The sequence below is a fragment of the Anolis carolinensis genome, chromosome 5 (genome assembly GCF_035594765.1).
Source record: "Anolis carolinensis isolate JA03-04 chromosome 5, rAnoCar3.1.pri, whole genome shotgun sequence".
NCBI classification, from domain to species: Eukaryota; Metazoa; Chordata; class Lepidosauria; order Squamata; family Dactyloidae; genus Anolis; species Anolis carolinensis.
Genome location: NC_085845.1, coordinates 74,189,751 through 74,209,425, shown reverse-complemented (window position 1 = coordinate 74,209,425; position 19,675 = coordinate 74,189,751). Strand labels below are relative to the sequence as shown.

The 19,675-nt window shown below is 41.3% G+C and overlaps 1 protein-coding gene across 2 annotated transcripts in view; it reads left to right on the top strand.

The window, feature by feature from the left end:
- The window catches only part of cep135 (centrosomal protein 135), a 56,164-nt gene that overhangs the window by 24,032 nt on the left and 12,457 nt on the right, over nucleotides 1–19,675 (top strand). For both annotated transcript variants that reach the window (XM_008111696.3, XM_008111695.3), the window contains exons 13-18: nucleotides 774–917; nucleotides 2,506–2,571; nucleotides 2,952–3,103; nucleotides 5,853–5,968; nucleotides 6,713–6,867; nucleotides 15,077–15,132. In XM_008111696.3, the coding sequence (XP_008109903.2) occupies nucleotides 774–917; nucleotides 2,506–2,571; nucleotides 2,952–3,103; nucleotides 5,853–5,968; nucleotides 6,713–6,867; nucleotides 15,077–15,132 (689 nt within the window). The remainder of the gene's footprint in view (nucleotides 1–773; nucleotides 918–2,505; nucleotides 2,572–2,951; nucleotides 3,104–5,852; nucleotides 5,969–6,712; nucleotides 6,868–15,076; nucleotides 15,133–19,675) is intronic.

The window sequence follows — 19,675 nt, the reverse complement described above, 5'->3', positions numbered from 1 at the left end:
GTATCACCACTGTTCCTCCCCTCTGACAATCAGTTTCCCCTTGCTCTCTCCTTTTTCATCCAATCCTTTCCATACCACCAGCCTCATGTGCACCCCAAAAGCTGCAGTTGCCATAGCGTGCACAAGCCCCGAGCTCCCCAACAACTATTTCTCTCTTTTCTCTTGCTCCCTCACCTGTATGCACATGATCTCCAGCCTCCCTTTCTCACCCCAAGAATTGTTTCTTGCTCTTCCCTCTGTGCTCATGAGCCCCAGCCTTCCCAACAACCCCATTTTGTTTTCTCTCATCCTGGCATGTGAAACTCTCTCCACTCTTGACAACCACAACCTGCTCCTTTCTCCTTTTTGCTCTCTCATCTGCTCCATTTTATTGGCTTCTTCACAATCAGCAAGGGAGGGTCTCAGAATTGAATATCTGAGTTTATTTATTATTTTTGATCTGTTGGTGATTGAATCCCTAGATCCAGAGCACATGGATCAGGAGCATCCAATTTACCTGCGAGATAACATAACTAATAATTCCTGTTTGTGCCGTAATAGCCTAGTTTTTTGTGAATTGAGAGGAATGCCCAAAAGTTCAACATATGTACCAAGTCAGTGCTGGATCAGATGTTTTCACATATCTGGAAAAATTTAGGTCATTCTTGTCTTATTTGTTCCAACCCCATCTTCTCTACATTCTCTCCCCCCCCCCCCACCCACCATAGTCTCATATTTTGTACATATATGCTTCTTTACTAGTCACGATTACAATATTAATTTTGTACTTGTAGTCACAAGATGAGTTAAATTCTCTACGGAGAGAAACAAAAACTTACTTGTCGACCCAAAGTCATGCAGAAGAAGAGAGAAACATTGCAATGATTGATTTCAGAAGAGTAGTGGCAGAGAAAGAAACATTAAGAGAAAAATTAAAGGTCAGTTTTTTACAAAACTGTGCACTGTTTGAATCCTGTAAACCTTGGATACTTTCTTTACCATACATGGTTTTCTTTTCTTATGGGTGTTTTATTTAAGCAAATCAGTTAATTACATCACTTTTATGATTTCTGAAGTGTTAAGGCATATGTTGCAGTTTCATCAGCTGTACATCATTGTTTGTTGTTTCTGATATATTACCAACATTTCTGTTGATGTTGCTGTTGCTTTTGTTAGTAGTAGTAATGCTGAAATTGTATGGCACTTTAGCACTTCTCGCCCATCATACAACAAAGTATGAACACTTAGAAAAGGCCAATAAAATATTTCCTCCATATGAAATAATTTACATGGGAGGCAAACTGTCTTCAGTTCTTTTTTCAAAGCCCAGGTTTCAGGAGCCATCTCTAGATCATAAGAAATCATTACAAATGCCACTTGTCAGCTCTGACAAGTGACATGTTTGAGATTGATTTATGTAAAAAAGTAGCAGTGCCATCAATGACATTTTTGCTTGATCTCTTGTTTCTAATAGACCACTTGTTACTAATAGTCAAGTGGTATAATTTAAGAGACAAAAGCTATACACAAATATCAGTATCTGAGAGTTTCACTGCAAGAAGACATTGAGTTTTGAGTGATGAAACAAAAATGTGTATATATGTACATTTAAGTACTCAAAAGCTCTGCTATTCTCTACTTTTGCTGCATCTCCCATCTACATACTCTAAGCCATGTTTGATGGAATGTATATCCCATTTCACCCTGGACCATACTGTTCTGCCAATTTACTTGCTGTATATATTCAAGTATAGTTCTTGAATATTTTTTTTGGAAAAAGTGACCCTGGGTTGACTTATCCACAGGTCAATGTAAGTATCGTACTTTATTCTTATTTTTTAAAAAGGAACATCCCTGAGTAGAGTTGCAAAACTTGGAAGCATATTCAGTCCCAAAAGAAGATTCACCTTTTTACTCTCTTTGCCATGGTGCCAGTTCTGGCCATTCTGAATGCCTAGATAGAAAATGGCAGTGGCAAGAGGTGATTGATCCCTTGCGATAGCACTGACGCTTTTCCCTCTCTGCAGAACGTCCCTCAGCCATGGTGTCCTATCACAATCCATAATTTTTGATCCCCAAACTTGCCCTCAACTAATACATGAGATCATCTTATACATGAGTATATACAGTAGATAAATTAGTTTAATTAATAAATGGTTAATATGCTTTGGGGACAGTTTCATATTTTTAATTAGATTAAATAGTAAGGTAATTCATTGTTTTTTGTTGTTCTGTGCCTTCCAAGTTATTTCCAACTTATGACACCCCTAAGATGAAGCCATGATGGGGTTTTCTTGGCAAGATTTATTCAGCAGGAGTTTTCCTGTGCCTTCCTTTGAGGCTGAAAGAATATAACTTCCTCTGCATCACTAGTAAACGTCTATGGGCAAGCAGGGATTTGAACTCTGTTCTCTAGATTCGTAGTCCAGCACTCAAAGCACTCCACCACGCTAACTTTCCCAAGTTATTCATATGTGATATATTTTATTTATTTTAAATTTTAATGTATTTAATTTATTTTACTAGACGCAGCAAGATGCAAACTCAAAATTAGAAAAGGAAATATCAGAGTTGGAAAACACTCTACATACAGTAAGCATTAACTGATGTCAAAATTAATGCATTCGTAGTGGTGGAATGACATTTTGTGTGTGTTGAGTATTGAGAATGGGATCATTACTGGAATATTTACCCATTTTTTCACAATGATTAGAATATTAGAAATGTTGATAGGCATTATGTACTAGCAGTATTTTTGTTGTTGTTGGAGTATTATAAATTCCACTGGAATAACTAAGCAAGATCTCTAAGATCGCAGCTTTTCTCTCTCTGGTTCTCTAGTATCTGTTTTAGTACATTATATGGAGATTATTTTTAGCTTTTAAAAAATATGTACAAATTAAATTTCCTTGAGAAAAATACAACACTCAGCAGATTCAGAAAATAATACTAATTTTTTGTTTGTGCTGTAGTTGGAAACAGAACACCTTGACCAAGTAACAACAATTTCGTTACTGAAAGAAAAAATAGTCTGCTTAGAAGATGAATTAAATGTCAAGTCTCACCAGCTTTCCCAAACGTCTGAAGATACTTCACAGTTAAAGACAGAGTTAAGCTCGCTTCAGTAAGTCCAGCTGTGTTTTTATTTCAAGTCTAAATATTGTTGTGTGCCTTCAAGTTATTTCTGAATTATGGTGACTCTCAGGTGAACTTACCACACAGTTTTCTTGGCATGATTTGTATGAGCTGGTTTGCCATTGCTTTTTAGGCTAGGAGAATGAGAAGTCTGGTGTCCCAAAGTCCTTGTCTAATACTCAAACCACTCCACTTTAATGGATCCTTAATACTGTATACATCCTTTGTATTTCATGCCACTTTACATATTTTTGAAATTTGCTTGACATTCTACAAGAAAGGTACTGATCCATGTCTGCCATGTTGCATTTGAAAATGTGCTTCTTAATCCAGAAATCATGAACTTCTGGTTGGTATTAAGGAAAGGGTAATATGCGTACATTCAGAGAAAGTTTGATGTTTCTATGACTTAGTTGATATTTTAATTAATATACAGGCTCTGGCAATGTCTTTGAGTCTAATTAAGCTGTAAGTTGCATCACTTTCTGTATTTCATAGACATAAGATTGTGATTCTTTAAGGGTATAGTGTCCAGTATCAGTATGCAATTCTAGTTGATGTACTGCACTACCATGGAATTTAACAGGACCTTCCGGCACCATAGCAAGAAAATTTTGCACCAAACATGCTTCTTGCCTTTGGAAGTCATCCAGTAGTAATGAGCAAGCTTTAAGAGGCATAGATAGAAATTGCCCTTGCTTTGAAAGTGTTTTATTACCATAGGGTGAGCCAAAAGTTAAAAAAAGGGTTTCATTATTTAATAACTCATTTATTTTTTTGTTTTTAATTGATAATACTATAACATACAGTGGGGGAAAAAGTATTTAGTCAGATACCAATTGTACAAGTTCTCCCACTTAAAAACATGGGATAGGCCTGTAATTGACATCATAAGTAGACCTCAACTATGAGAGACAACATGAGAAAACACATCCAGAAAATCTTGTCTGATTTTTCACGAATTTATTGGCAAATTATGGTGGGAAATAAGTATTTGGTCACCTACAAACAAGCAAGATTTCTGGGTCTCACAGACCTGTAACTTCTTATTTAAGAGGCTCCTCTGTCCTCCACTCATTACCTGTAGTAATGGCACCTATTTGAACTTGCTATCAGTATAAAAGATACCTGTCCACAACCTCAAGCTGTCACACTCCAAACTCCACTATGGTGAAGACCAAAGAGCTGTCGAAGGACATCAGAAACAAAATTGTAGCCCTGCACCTGACTGGGAAGACTGAATCTGCAATAGGCAAGCAGCTTGGTGTGAAGAAACTGACATGTGATAGCAATAATTAGAAAATGGAAGAGATACAAGACCACTGATAATCTCCCTCGATCTGGGGCACCACACAAAATCTCACCCCGTGGGGTCAAAATGATCACAAGAACGGTGAGCAAAAATCCCAGAACCACACAGGGGAACCTAGTGAATGACCTGCAGAGAGCTGGGACCAACGTAACAAAGGCTACCATCAGTGACACACCATGCCGCCAGGGACTCAGATCCTGCAGTGCCAGACGTGTCCCCCTGCTTAAGCCAGTACATGTCCGGGCCCGACTGAAGTTTGCTAGAGAGCATTTGGATGATCCAGAAGAGTACTGGGAGACTGTCATATGGTCAGATAAAATCAAAGTAGAACTGTTTGGCGGAAACACAACTCGTCGTGTTTGGAGAAGAAAGAATGCTGAGTTGCATCCAAAAAACACCATACCTACTGTGAAGGATGGGGGTAGCAACATCATGCTTTGGGGCTATTTCTCTGCAAAGGAACCAGTATTTGATCCATAGACACGAAAGAATGAATGGGGCCATGTATGATGAGATTTTGAGTGCAAACCTCCTTCCATCAGCAAGGGCACTGAAGATGAAATGTGGCTGGGTCTTTCAGCATGAAAATGATCCCAAGCACACCACCAGGGCAAAGAAGGAGTGGCTTCATAAGAAGCATTTCAAGGTCCTGGAGTGGCCTGGCCAGTCTCCAGATCTCAACCCTATAGAAAACCTTTGGAGGGAGTTGAAAGTCTGTGTGGCCCAGCAACAGCCCCAAAACATCACTGCTCTTGAGAAGATCTGCATGGAGGAATGGGCCAACATACCAGCAACAGTGTGCCAACCTTGTGAGGACTTACAGAAAATGTTTGACCTCTTTCATTGCCAATAAAGGATGAGATGAACTTTTGTTATGGGCCAAATACTTATTTTCCACCATAATTGACAAAGAAATTTGTGAAAAATCAGACAATGTGATTTTCTGGATGTGTTTTCTCATGTTGTCTCTCATAGTTGAGATCTACCTATGATGTCAATTACAGGCCTCTCTCATCTTTTTAAGTGGGAGAACTTGTACAATTGGTATCTGACTAAATACTTTTTTCCCCACTGTATACAGCATATATATATATATATATATATATATATATATATATGTGTGTGTGTGTGTGTGTGTGTGTGTGTGTGTGTGTGTGTGTGTGTGTATATGTATATGTATATGTATATATGAAATAAAATGACATCTAAAATTTCAAAAAGTTATTAAAACATCAGATGCATTTGTGACTTTTGGCCCACTCTGTAGTTTAGTAACTAAAATGGTTTGAATAAAATTGGAGGGAAAGATGTTTTGCCTTGCTAAACGTCAATTTTTTGCTTTGAGATCATCATATTCTAAGTGAATTACATTTTAAATTTTGCATTTCTTCTACCCACACTATCAAAATGGATATTGATTCTGCAGACTACTAAATGAACAAATACAGAAATCCCTAGCTGAGACGCAACATCAGTTGTCTCTTAAAGAAGATGACTTTCATTCAACTCAAGAAGAAATTGCAACGCTAGAAGACAAAGTAGGTGAGCATTGTTTCATATTTTTGGGCACATTTGATCTTCACTTTTGGTAGGTATTTCCAGGAAAATTGCAGCTGTTCATGGTCATCAAATAAAAGGAGACTAGATTACAAAATCTTTTCTGGAAAGCAAGGGAGTGGTAGTCTAGCATTTTGAAAATTCAGAGTAGCCCAAAAGTAAAATTATTTGGCAACAAGAAGTTATTTGACCCAGAGCAGTGAGCTACAGAATGAACAATACAGTAGAGTCTCACTTATCCAACCTTCACGTATCCAATGTTCTGGATTATCCAACGCAGTCTGCCTCCCGCCTGGATCCACAGCTGTTTCTCTAGGCAGCAAGGATTCAGTTTTTTACGAATTTAACTCCCAACAATGTTGTTACTTTAAATTCATTTTATGCAATTCTATCTTTATTTGTAGTTGATTTGTTAGTAGCCAATGTTTTTGAAGTCAATGTTTTCAATATACTATGATGTTTCAGTGCTAAATTCGTAAATACAGTAATTACTACATAACGTCACAGTGTATTGAACTGCTTTTCCTGTCTATTTGTTGTAAAACATGGTGCTTAAATTGTAAAATCATAACGTAATTTGACTTTTAATAGGCTTTTCCTTAATCCCTTATTAGTCAACATTTTCGCTTATCTAACGTTCTGCCGACTCGTTTACGTTGGATAAGCGAGACTATACTGTATATGTGAAGCAATTGAGTCAACCTGTGATAAATACTTTGTTGTTTTCAGATATGCTCAATAAAAAGATATCTACACAAGAGGAGACTATCCGTGTGCTCAGAAGTACTATTAATATATTGGATAAAGAGAAGGACAGCCTACAGGAAAGTGTAGATGAAAAGACAGAAAAAAATGCTTATCTAGATGACAATTTGGTAAATAAGGTATGTATACAAAGAATAAGATAAATTACTGGAAGCATTTGATAATAGAACTAATATTATCCAACTTTACAGCAGGCCCACAAAAAATGGATCTGTCACAGGTTCTGAACTCACTGTTTAAATTTATCCACACTTGCCCAAAAACAAGGTGTTGGCCGCTGAATCTGATGAACAACTGCATTGCATACTGTCAGATTCCCAAAATATGGAGGAAAGCAAGAGTCATAGGCATTGTCGCACCTCAGGCTAAGTTCACCTTGCTAGGATACCCAGTCAACACACAATAGTCTTTTAAAGTCTTTATTAAAGCAAAGCAATATAGATGAAGCAAGCAATCAATGATAATTCCAAGTTATAAAGGAAATGTCCAAAGGTAGCAGGGAATCAATAATGCATAAATGTCCAGCAGTTCAAAAGGCAAGGTCCATTGATTCAAAGGCAAAATAATAGCAATAATCCATGAGGCACAGAGTTAGTCCAAGGAATCCAAGGCACAAGATCTTAATCCATAGAATCCAAAAACATGAAGTTCAGAGCACAAAGTCTTAGTCCACAGGATCCAAAATATAAGTTCCAAAAGCAAGAAACAGGGTCCAAGCATGCAGGAAATCCCAGGAGCAAAGTATGGTCCTTAGAAAGCACAGCACAAGGATGAAGCGATGAAATTGCTCTGACAAAGGGCATGGTCCAAACAAGCTGCTTTTAAAAGCAACCTAAGAAGGCGTTTCTTTTGCCACAGCTTGAATCTTTCGAAAGCTGACTTTTGCGCGCCAAACGAGCGCTTCTGCGGAGCTCAGAGCCCGCCAAGACAAACGGTCTTGCCTGGACAGCTCAGGGTCACTGTTATCTCGCACCTGGCCTTCAGTTGCCCCGGCTCCGTCATTATTTGTTAGTTCTGCAGTTACCTCCTCATTATTTCTCCTAACTGCCGAATCCTCCTCAAAAACTCCCAAAGGAAGAATGTCAGCTTGACCGGTATCTGACTCTTCTGGAGCCAACAGGTCATCTTGCTGAAAGTGAAACTGCATGTCTTTAACAGGAGGCTCAGACTGCTGCAAAATCCCCAAACCAGAATCCTCTTCTGTTCCATCTTGGAAACCAAAATCCCCTTCAGTGTCATCATCTTGAACGTGACCATGGCCAGCCTGTGGCTGGGATACAACAGGCATCTTGAAACCAGGCAAAGACCACAATGATCCAAAAAGCTATAGACCAATCTCCTTGTGCCAGTTTTACAAAGTTCTGGAGAGACTTATTTTACATAGAATTATGGAGAAAATAGACTCATGTATGATTCCACAGCAAGCTGGTTTCAGGAAAAGCAAAAGCTGCACATCACAAGTTTTGAACCTGACTCAGCACATAGAAGATGGGTTTGAAAGGCAACAGATTACAGGAATGGTCTTCATATTCTGTCAGCAGCTTATGACACTGTAAATCATCACCTTCTCCTGAGAAAAATTTATAATATCACAAAGGACTACCACCTCACCCGCGTCATAGGAAATCTGCTACAAAACAGGAGCTTTTTTGTTGAGTTCCAGGGCCAGAGAAGCAGATGGCAAAAACAGAAGAACGGCCTGCCTCAGGGGAGCGTGCTTGCTCCACCAATGTTTAGCATCTACACAAATGACCAGCCATTGCCAGAAGGCACAGAGAGTTTCATCTATGCTAACAATCGTGCCATCACTGCCCAAGCAGGGAGCTTTAAAATGGTTGAACAGAAGCTCTCTGAAGCTTTAGGTGCTTTTACTGCCTATTACAGGGAAAACCAGCTGATCTCTAATCCATCTAAAACTCAGACGTGTGCTTTTCACATTAAGAACAAACAAGCATCTCGAGCTCTGAGGATTACCTGGGAAGGAATCCCACTGGAGCACTGCAGCACACCAAAATGCTTGGGAGTTATTCTGGACTGTGCCCTGACTTACAAGAAGCACTGCTTGACTATCAAACAAAAAGTGGGCTCTAGAAATAACATCGTACGAAAACTGACTGGCATAACCTGAGGATCATAACCAGACACAGTGAAGACATCTGCCCTTGCGCTTTGCTACTCTGCTGCTGAATAAGCATTCCAGTGTAGAATATGTCTCACCACATTAAAACAGTGGATGTGGCTCTTAATGAGACATGCCACATTTTCACAGGATGTCTGTCATGCACCAGGGCAGCGGAGCACCAAGAACCCAACACGGAGGCCAATAAAACTATCTAATATCTTTATTAAGGAAATATATAAGGAGGATAAAAACAAGTAGAGAATATAGTCCAGAAACAGACCTTCCAAAGAAGGCCTAAAATAGTCCAGAAATAGTTTGTCCAATAAATGATATTAGAGTTCAAAGGTAAAATCCAACCGAAACACACACTAATGCCAAGTAATAGTGTGGGGAATAGTCCAAAGTCTTTCAAGGCACAAGGTAAATTTGCAGGGAAGCTGAGAACAAGGCTTGAATCTGGGAAACAAGGTCCGTTGTTCAAAACAAGGCAGGCAGTCCAAAACTTGATTCAAGGAGCATAATCCGTGGCTAAGAATAATGCAAGGCAATACTTGGATACTTGGATAGGCGAGGTAAGGAAACTGGATTGCGTACTTGGCAAAGTCCGCACTAGGCTGGAAACATGGAATTCACTCTCGAAGCTGAGCTGTTGTCTCTGCAAAGAATCGACAGAGTTTGATACTTTTATCTGGGTCTCGTTTCCCGCCAAATGGGCGTCCAGCGTTCTCTTTCCCTAGAGAACGGGGAACGAAAACCCAGCTTGCAGGTGTAAGACTCCCTGGATTTTCCCAGGGGAAACATGGCTAATCAGTCTTGCTTGGCAGCAATTCGGGCACTCCTCCGAATTCTCTCTCTCGCTCCCCTATCCGCCGAGAAAGATTGCTTTCTAGCAAAGGGAGGTGAGCGTTGATCAAGGTCAGTTTTAATTGGTTCTTGGACAAGAACTTCAGGCAGCTGGAAAAACTCTGGCTCTGGCTGTTGATCCGGAGAAAACCCCATGTTTTCATCCTCATCTGTCACAATGACACTAGGCACAGGACTACAAGGCCCATGAGGCATCACAATGTCTATGCCCACACTACTGGAGAAATTATACTATTTAGTCGGCATTGCACCACCTGTCATCCACCAGGAAGTAGCAGCCAGCAATGAAAGGACCAAAGCATTGACTTCTCCAGTCCATTCCCTGTTAGAATATCAGCCAGCATGCAAACGCCTTATATCAAGAAATAGTTTTCTGAGATCTACAGAGATACTCGCAGGAACATCTCAGCAAGCGAGAGTCCAAAAGTGGCAGGCCAAAACTCGAAACCTCAATCAGTGGCTGATGCCGGATGAGAGACTCCCTACTTGGCACACAGAAGACTGGGCGACTAGGAAGGCGCTGAACAGACTGTGCTCTGGCACCACAAGACGCAGAGCCAATCTTAAGAAATGGAGCTACAAAGTGGAGTCTACAATATGTGAGTGTGGAGAAGAGCAAACCACAGTCTGAGCCCAGCCACATGCACTATGAAGGACCTTTTTACAGCAACACCAGAGGCACTCCAAGTGGCCAGCTACTGGTCAAAGGACATTTAGGATAATACCAAGTTGTTGTTGTTGTTGTTCCTTTTTTTAACTTTGTGTTTTCAAATACATTACAACTTATACCCTCGGTTCGCTTCTGACACAATAAACAAACAAATAAATCTAAATCACTGCCTCTTAAATGTGAGTCCCAGCCCTTAGCTTAGTGTTGGGGTCCCAGAAAATTTGGCAACAGCAAAAGGTTTCTGGACATCCCTAAGTGGCTGTTTTCGACATTTACACGACTCTGTTGTGCAGTGTTTACAGTGGATTCTGCAGATGATGGTTCAACTGTACTTTCACAAAAAGGAAAATCAGCCTGTTTAGCAAGCCTTGCAAATCCTGATTCAGTTCGGTAAATGCTTGATTATTATACCTATATATTCTGAATCATTTTAAAATATCTCAGGTCAAAAGGGATTGTGAATGGAAAAGTTTAAAGATATGTAATAAACTATGATAACAAAAGATGGTGGTTGTGATTATCTTGGGGTCAGAAGGTGAATATAAATAAAGTTTGTTGTTCTTGTTACTATTATTATTATTATGGTGCCATGACTATCATGCCACCAGAAGGCTCTCACCTACTGCCCTGTCCCTTTAAGGATCTGAGGGGGCGGAGATTAGCCTCGGCTCGTGCTAGCTTTGAAATGGCAGTTATGTTTGTCAGTTATGATTTGTCAGTGTTTAGCACTGGAAGGAAGCATGGGAAGGTAGGTGAACAGAAATTCACATCATGTTGGAACTGTATTAATTCAAGTCATGTCAGAATTGTATTTAAGTTAGATCAAAGAGCCATATAATACAGTGATACATACAGTCATGTTGGCATTGTATTCAAGTTCATTTAAAGATACATAAAATCCAGTCATGCCAGGACTTTATACTATATACTGTGTTTCCCCGAAAATAAAACAGTGTCTTATATTAATTTTTGCTCCCAAAGATGCGCTAGGTCTTATTTTCAGGGGATGTCTTAGTTTTCCATGAGGAAGAATTCACATTAATTGTTGAATAAAAAAATGAACATTTATTATATACTGTACAGTAGTTGCCATCACAAACCAACATAACCAAACAAACTGAATCTTATCAAGGATTTCTTGTTACTGCCATTATTTCCATGTACAACAATCTATAGTACGTACATTTACCGATCCTGCATGCTCTGGTGTTCTGTTTGGCAGGCATGCTTCCAAAAAAAAAAAAAACTTTGCTAGGTCTTACTTTCAGGGGAGGCCTTATATTTAGCAATTCAGCAAAATCTCTACTAGGTTTTATTTTCTGGGGATGTCTTATTTTTGGGGAAACAGGGTAGCAATAACCTTCTAGAAACAGAGGATTTGAGAACCAGAACTGCATAGACTTCAAAGGTTTCTTTTCCTCACAAAGACTATAGTGGCAACCAGGGGGAAAGGAAGTTCAAATGTCTGTTAATAAAACATTGTTTGATTGGCCAAATACAGTCTCCAATCTGTCCCTTTTTGCTACGGCGCCTTCCAGTTTACTTAGTTAAGCATAGAGGCAGAACAGTGAATTTTTATACTTCTACCTTCCTGAGGAGAACTGAATTTCTACTCTACTTTCCTGAGGATTGTAGGCCCAGGCGCCTAGCAGAGGGAGGAAACGTCTCCCTCCGGCAGGTGCTTGGACCCAGGGAAATGTGAGGCATGCCGCTGCTTAGTGACATGCCTCGTGCTTCTCTAAAGGCCCAAGAGCCGGGCAGATGGAGAAGTTTTCTCCCTTAGCCCGGCGCTTGGGCCCAGCAGCGACACGCCTTGCGCTTCTCTAAGGGCCCAAGCGCCGAGTGGAGGGAGAAAACTTCTCCCTCCGCTCAGCGCTTGGGCCCAGGGAAGCAGGCCACGATCGCAGGCCTCTCCCTCTCCTCTTGTGAGAAGGAGAGGGAAGCACCCTGCCTCTTCCTCCTCTCGCGTGATGGAGCTCCTCACGAGAGGAGAGGGAGAGGCTGGAGGAAGCGGCCATTTCAATTCAACTTAAAAGGGCACTTTGCATGGCTCAGTGCAAAGAGATCTTTAGTGTTCTCTCTAAGTCTGGAACCTTTGTCTTTAGAAGGCCATAATAAGTTGGCAGCAACAGGAGAATAGGGGCCTATCATCTCAAGAAGCAGGAAATAGGGATATTCAGTCCTTTCTGCTAAAAATAGTGTGGCCTAATATAGCAAAACAGCACAAAGCGAATTTAGAAATGGCCACATCCTCTCCACAAAAGGGAATCAATTTCTGAGATAAGGTGGCTTTTCAGGGTCACAACAATTGTTTTTAAGTCTCAGTAAAAGGACTGATCACTTTTAAAAGTTGGTGATCACTTCATTTTCAAGGGGCTATTAGTAATTGACAGCAACAGGAGAATAAAGGGCCTATAATCCAAAGTAATGGAGAATAGGATATTCAAAGCTTTCTCTCTAAAATACTTCAGCCTAATAAAAGTACACACAGGTCAGAAGACTTAAAAATGTCTACTTCCTCTTCACAAAAGAGCAGTAGAAAAATCAAGCCCACTTCAAAGATGGTGACCTTTTGGCAAGATAAACTGAATTCTTTAAAACCCAAATATCAGAAGTCATGACAGAGGATTTTAGACATGAGTCAAGCAAGCCATCGCTTCAGGCAACAGAGAGAAATATTAGATTGTAAGGAAAGATTACAACAGCAATAACCTATTTGAATAGCATAATCTCTTTGCTTCAGCACATTAAAACGTCAGAACCCTCAAGTAATAAGGAAGAAATGTTGGAAAAAGAGAATAGAGAGGAAGAATCATGAATGATTTATCTAACAAAACAGAAGGTCGGACAGAAGCAGACCCTGCTTCCCTTATGGAAACTGTTGACAGAGAACAAGTGCTACATATGTCTGGTAAAGACAGAGATGCAAAGTCAAACAGGACTGTGTGCATATCAGCAAGCAAATAGAGATCATATTACACTTCCCATAGAACAGGAGGCACAAGAAGGACTTTTTTTCATAGTGGTTCCTTACTTAATTAAGCATGGAGGCAGAACAATGACCATGTCAGCTTTTGCATCTCCCTTTCTTTTTCCTTTTTCCTTTCTGGCCATGAGCGTGCTGGCAAGTGTTGGAAGAGGGTAAATGATTCCATGTCTGATCTACAGGCTTTTCTGTTATTTTCTGAGAGATAACTTTTCCCTATTATAATTGTTTCAATCAAGCAAGGCCAAAGGAAAAATACAGAGGCGGTCCAAAGGTGAGGCGAATTAAGCAGTCGCCTGTGGCGCACACCAACAGAGGGCGCACTCGAGGTGCCCCCATGTAAGCATGGTGCCGACACCCCATGCTGTTTTCTGCCTCAGAAGCCTTGCGTGTGCACACAGGAGCCCCGTCCCCCAAAATGGCCGATGGGACTTCTGTGCGCACGCGCAGGGCTTCAATTGCTCGGGTGGACACGTAAGGCATGCCAGGCTGGCGTGCCTTACATGTCGGCGTGAGCAATCGAAGCCCTGCGCATGCGTGCGCACAGGAGTCCCATTGGCCATTTTGGGCGATGGGATTCCTGTGCGCGTGCAGGCGCAGAGCTTCAATCGCTTGCGCAGACGGGTGGCGCCTGCCCACCCCCCACAAACCAGAGCCCGCGGCTGCGGAGGCGGCAGCACATGCTCTCATGCTGCCCAGAAGGCGGGCCCAGACCAGCGTGTGCCCGCTTGCCCTGCGTGCCAACGCACGCTGGCCTGAGCCCGCCTTCTGGGTGGCATGCACGCTCTCATGCCACCCAGAAGGCGGGCCCAGGCCAGTGTGTGCCCGCTCTGCGTGCTGACGTGCGTCGGCCCGTAGGGCGGACAGGTGCATGCTGGGCTGGGCCCGTCTTCCGGGTGGTGTGAGAGTGTGCACCGCCGCCTCCGCTGCCGTCACAGCCGTGGCCTCTGGTGTGTGGGGGTGGGTGGGCGCCAAAATTTGGGGAAGCGTCAGGATTAGGTTCACCTACTACGTAGAATTATCTTGGGCAGGTTCTGGAAAAATAAAGTATATTACAATAGTTTTAAATAAGTGAGGGGGTATTAGTTTTTCCGTGCTGCCTGTCTCATCTCTTTGTTCCGTATTACACTATGTAACACGATTTTTGTTCCTGTGTTATCAATGTCATTTTCTAATTGGTTCTATCTTAAAACATGTGAAAAGTTTATTAAACTTCAAAGCATTTGTTTTGTTTTCTTGAGTACAGAATGCATATAATAGATGGCAAGGCTATCAACAACCATTGGGAAACATTCCACTATTTTTAAAATCTCGAACTACCAGATACTGTGTAATGGTAAATGTAAATGATGTTTTATTGTGAATGTATTTTTAATTTGTTTATTGTGGAAATTTGGGCTTGGCCTCATGTTAGCCGCCCCGAGTCCCTGTGGGGAGATGGAGGCGGGGTATAAAAGTAAAGTTGTTATTATTATTATTATTATTATTATTATTATTATTATTATTGCTAATAATAAGTCACTGGTAGGGTTTTGAAGCATGGCTATATACTTGTTACAGAGTTGTTTATTTGATTGTTTGAAAGTGGATCTAGTAGTGCTTCTCACTTGGTTCATTAATGCTTTTTTAGAGTTTGAATTATAGCAGGAAAAATCAGCAACATAAATTATTTTTTATTTTTTATAGGAGAAAACTATTCTTAATTTGCGGCAAACACTCAGTCAGTTGGAATCAACCTTAGAGTAAGTATCTGAACAAAAATTGTGTTTTTTTGGCTGTCTTAAATCCTGTCTTGCGGTGGCTAAGGTAGTTTTAAAAAATCTATTTGTTATTGCCTTTTGCATATACAGTAGAGTCTCACTTATCCAACACTCGCTTATCCAACGTTCTGGATTATCCAACACTTTTTTGTAGTCAATGTTTTCAATACATCATGATATTTTGGTGCCAAGTTCGTAAATCCAGTAATTTCTACATAGCATTACTGTGTATTGAATTACTTTTTCTGTCAATTTTGTGGTATAACATGATTTTTGGTGCTTAATTTGTAAAAGCATAACCTAATTTGATGTTTAATAGGCTTTTCCTTAATCCCTCCTTATTATCCAACATATTTGCTTATCCAACGTTCTGCCGGCCCGTTTATGTTGGATAAGTGAGACTCTACTGTAAATGGACATTATAGTTTTATCTGAAAAAGTAAATGAAATCTGGCACTTTAGAAAACATGAATTCAGACACTAATTATGACTACACAATTGGACATTTACTAACATATGTCATTTCTGCAATCCCGTACACACATGGAAGTTTCACTGAAAGTCGAAAATTTAGTTCTAAATAAAATAATCCATATTACACTGCAGATAATTTTACATTTCTTACAAACCATTTATTTCCTTTCTCTGAATAATTATCAGAGATCTTGTGCAAGAGATACTTCTGGCCTGTTTATGAAATGGCTAGATTAAAAATCAAGTATAATTATACCAATTCCAGGAGGAGTTGTCCAAAAACTAGAAAGATATGCTAGTGAACAATTTTATCAATCTAAATTTGGAGGTGATAATGCATGCTGAAATCACAGCAAATATAAGTCGAGTCTAAATTCTGGAGCCATATGACATGTAACCAAAATTAACTACTTTGTTGCTGACATTGGGTATTGTATTTATTAGTGTTGTGCATGGTATTTGTTTCATTCGTTTCGTGTTGACTGTTCGTATGTACGAAACAAATGACGCCATTTTCGTATGATGCGAAAGGCGACACAAGGAGGAGGTGGAGAGGAGATGATCCTTGGCCAATCAGAGGCCAAGGAAACACTGACGTGGGCTGGACAAGGAGGGTATATAAGGGGGGCACTGCCCCTAAAGCGGCCGTTGCTTTGCTGCTGGTGGTGGGTGCTGGTGGGCTGACTTGGTTGCTCTCTCCGCATGGCTTGGCTTGGCTTGGCTTGGCTTGCTGGTTGCCTTGCCTTGCCTAGCCTTGCCTAGCCTTTTGTCTTGCTTTGCCTTGCTGCTTTCTTGCCTTGCTGGTAAGGGCACGGGGGCTTAGGGTTTAGGGTTTTCGTTTTTGCTTGGCTGCTTGGCTTATTTTAATATTTTTTCCTTTGGAGGGAAGGGGCTGGGATTTTTAAAGTGAGTAGGGGTGAGTTTGGCTGGGGAGTATGTAGGGGGCTTTTCTTCTTTATTCTTAGTGTAAAAACCCCATCTTTCTCCCTCCTATTGGTTATTTTAAAAAAAAAAAGAAATAAATTTCAAGGGAAAGAAATTGTTTGGCTTTGCATTTTTGAAAGCAAAGACATTTTTGTGCTCCTGTCTCTAAAACTGGCCCTTAGGAGAACTATAATTCTTTTCTCCCTCTAATACCTTTGTAATTCCCTACCCTTTAGTGCTGCTTCCTTGCCTTGCTTGTCAGGGCACTGGGCAGTGGGGGAACAGATTTGAATTTTGTGTTTTTCCTGGCTGCTTGACTTATTTTAATGATTTCTATTTTAATAATTAAAAAATAAAATTTGTTAGGGAAGGGGATAGGGGTAGGTTTGGTTGGGGAGTGCTTATTTTTGGCCCTTGGGAAAACTACATTTCCTTTCCCTTCCTTGGTTGATTTTTATAGTTTTTTGGTCCGCAACCCTTGAGAACTAGCTTTTTATTTCACCGCAGTATTACAGGCCAGCAGCCTTTGTCTGAGTGGGTATCCTGTGTCGCTATGAAAGGGCGGCTGGCTGTGTCTCGTCAGCCTTCCAAAGCCATTTTGAGGTGCACGGAGCTTGGCCCTTGAGAAAACTACATTTCCTTCCCTCCCCCATTGGTTGATTTTCCTAGTTTTCAGTTCCCCAACCCTTGAGAACTAACTTTTTCTTTAACCGCAAATTTAACTGGCCTGCTTTTCTCCCTTACTCTGGTGTCTGTGGAAAGAAGTGATCCCAATATTTAGGAGTAATGAAATAGGAATTTGCTTCCTTGATCGGCCAAAGTCAGACCATGTAGTGCAGTTTTGACTAAAATTCACAACAAAACGTATAGCACCGTTTTAAAAGTACTGGACATTGCTGGAGCGCAGCTGTCTCGGGAACTTAATTTTGTCCTAGCTGGAGGCTTAACTGTTGGCTTTTACATGGCCAGATGGTCAACAGGAAAAAATCATATGAAGTTATAGAGCATGGTTTTCAAAGCGCAGGTCAGCAACTGCCACAAGCAGTTGTATTGTGAATTCGTTGATGGCAGCCAGCAACAAATCACATAGAATTGTAGAGCACAGTAGTAATAGCGCTGCTCATCCTTCCGCTCGCTCGTTCCCTTCCTCCACTTAACTTCAGCTGGGGCAAGATTGACTCTTGGAGGGGGCGGTGTGGATGCTGGCCTCCATTTGCCAGCAGAGATGGCACCCTGCCCCAGACCCCCAGCCAGCCTTGGCCCCAACCTCTTTCCTTCTTTAAGGGAGAGAGTGTGTCTTCGTGCCCTGTTTGCCTCCCTCCCTACGTATAGGATGGCAGCAGCAAGCAACTCCCCATTTCCTTTTTTTTCGTGTCAGGAGCAACTTGAGTCGCTTCTGGAGTGAGAGAATTGGCCATCTGCAAGGACGTTGCCCAGGTGTTTTTGATGTTTTTTCTATCCTTGTGGGAGGCTTCTCTCATGTCCCCGCATGGAGCTGGAGCTGATAGAGGGAGCTCATCCGCACTCTCCCCGGGTGGGATTCGAACCTGGCAGCTTTCAGGTCAGCAACCCAACCTTTAAGTCACTTAGTCCACTACGCCATCTGGGGGCTCCATCCCCATTTCCTGACTTTTAAGGATTAGGGAGCACATGGTCTCAGCCCCCGGCTGGCCTTGCCAGGGGTCCCCTCCTTCCATTTGCTTGCTCTCTCTCCCTCCCCTTTCTTTCAGCTGGGGTAAGATTGACTCTTGAAGGGGGCGAGGTGAAGGCTGGCCTCTAGTGGACAGCCGAGAAGGCACCTCGCCCCAGACCCCCAGCTGGATTTGCCTCCTTCCGCCCCCATACCTTTCCTTCTTTGAGGGAGGGAGTGCATCTTCTTTGTGCCCCATTTGCCTCCCTCCCTGCAGATAGATTGGCAGTAGCAAGTAACTCCCCATTTCCTGACTTTTAAGGATGAGGGAGCACATGGTCTCAGCCCTCAGGCATCCCGGTGGTGTCCTCCTTATGCCCCTACCTTTTTCCTTTCCTTTTTTAAAGGGGATGTGTGAAGTGGCTTTTTGTGGGGTCTGGTGGCCAGCTCTGCCATGCACTGAGCTGACGTCATGACATGACATGGCATGCTGCCAGGAAAGTATGTTTTGTTTGACCCCCAGTCATGGCTAGATTTTACGCAATACATTTTGAAGTACGTTTTCATAGGCACCCAAAGGATCAGTGTTGTAAAATGAGGGGGCAATGCTGCTATTGCTAATGCTTGCTGCTGGATGGTTGCTACTGCTGCTGCTGCAGCAAAAAGCTTTTGAAGGAGATGTTTGATGTTGTCATATTTTTATTAAGAAGTGAAATCTTGGGGCTAGGCACCGGGCTGTGTGTGTGGTGTTTGTGTGGAGCATCTTTCCCATTTCCCCTGGTCCTCCTCCTGGTCCTGCAGAAGTTAAGAGGGCTGGGCCAGCTGGGAGAAAAAGGGAATGCTTTTATAGGGGATTTTATTTATAAAAGAAAAAAATGCTAGAAATCGGGGGAAGACCCAAACGTTTTAAAAGTTGGTGAGCTAAAAGAGATTGATATGACCTCCCTGTGGTAATTTTCACCCCTCTGGCCCTAAAACTTAGTTGGGGGCGAGCCTCGGAAACCTTCCCATTGCTGCCAATGGTCAGAAAATGTTCCATTTTTTCGTAAGCAAGATGAAAATACTATTCGTATAGGTGCCCCATTTTCAGAAAAGCGGACAAATACAAAAACTGGACAAAACAAATGAAACTAAACAAAGCGAAAAGCAATTCCATACAAATGCACACCACAAGTATTTATATCACTAGATTAGAGGGTTTCTTTGAAAAATATGCATAGAAGTTAATCAGAAATTAAACATTTTGTACGTTTAAGTCATTGATTTGTCAACTTCACAAAATGTTTATAAGCATACCTGAAGGGAAAAGATAAAATAATAAAAAAGCTGAACAAAGGTACCACCATCATACTTTCTGGCATTATTGTCATGTTAGAGAAATACCATATTCCACCGCACAACAGTTGCATTTTAATACCTTTTTTCCCGGGAACAAGGGTGTGTGTGCAACTATTATGTGAAGAAAAAAGTGTCTTAAGTTCGCCAGTTTCTCCATCA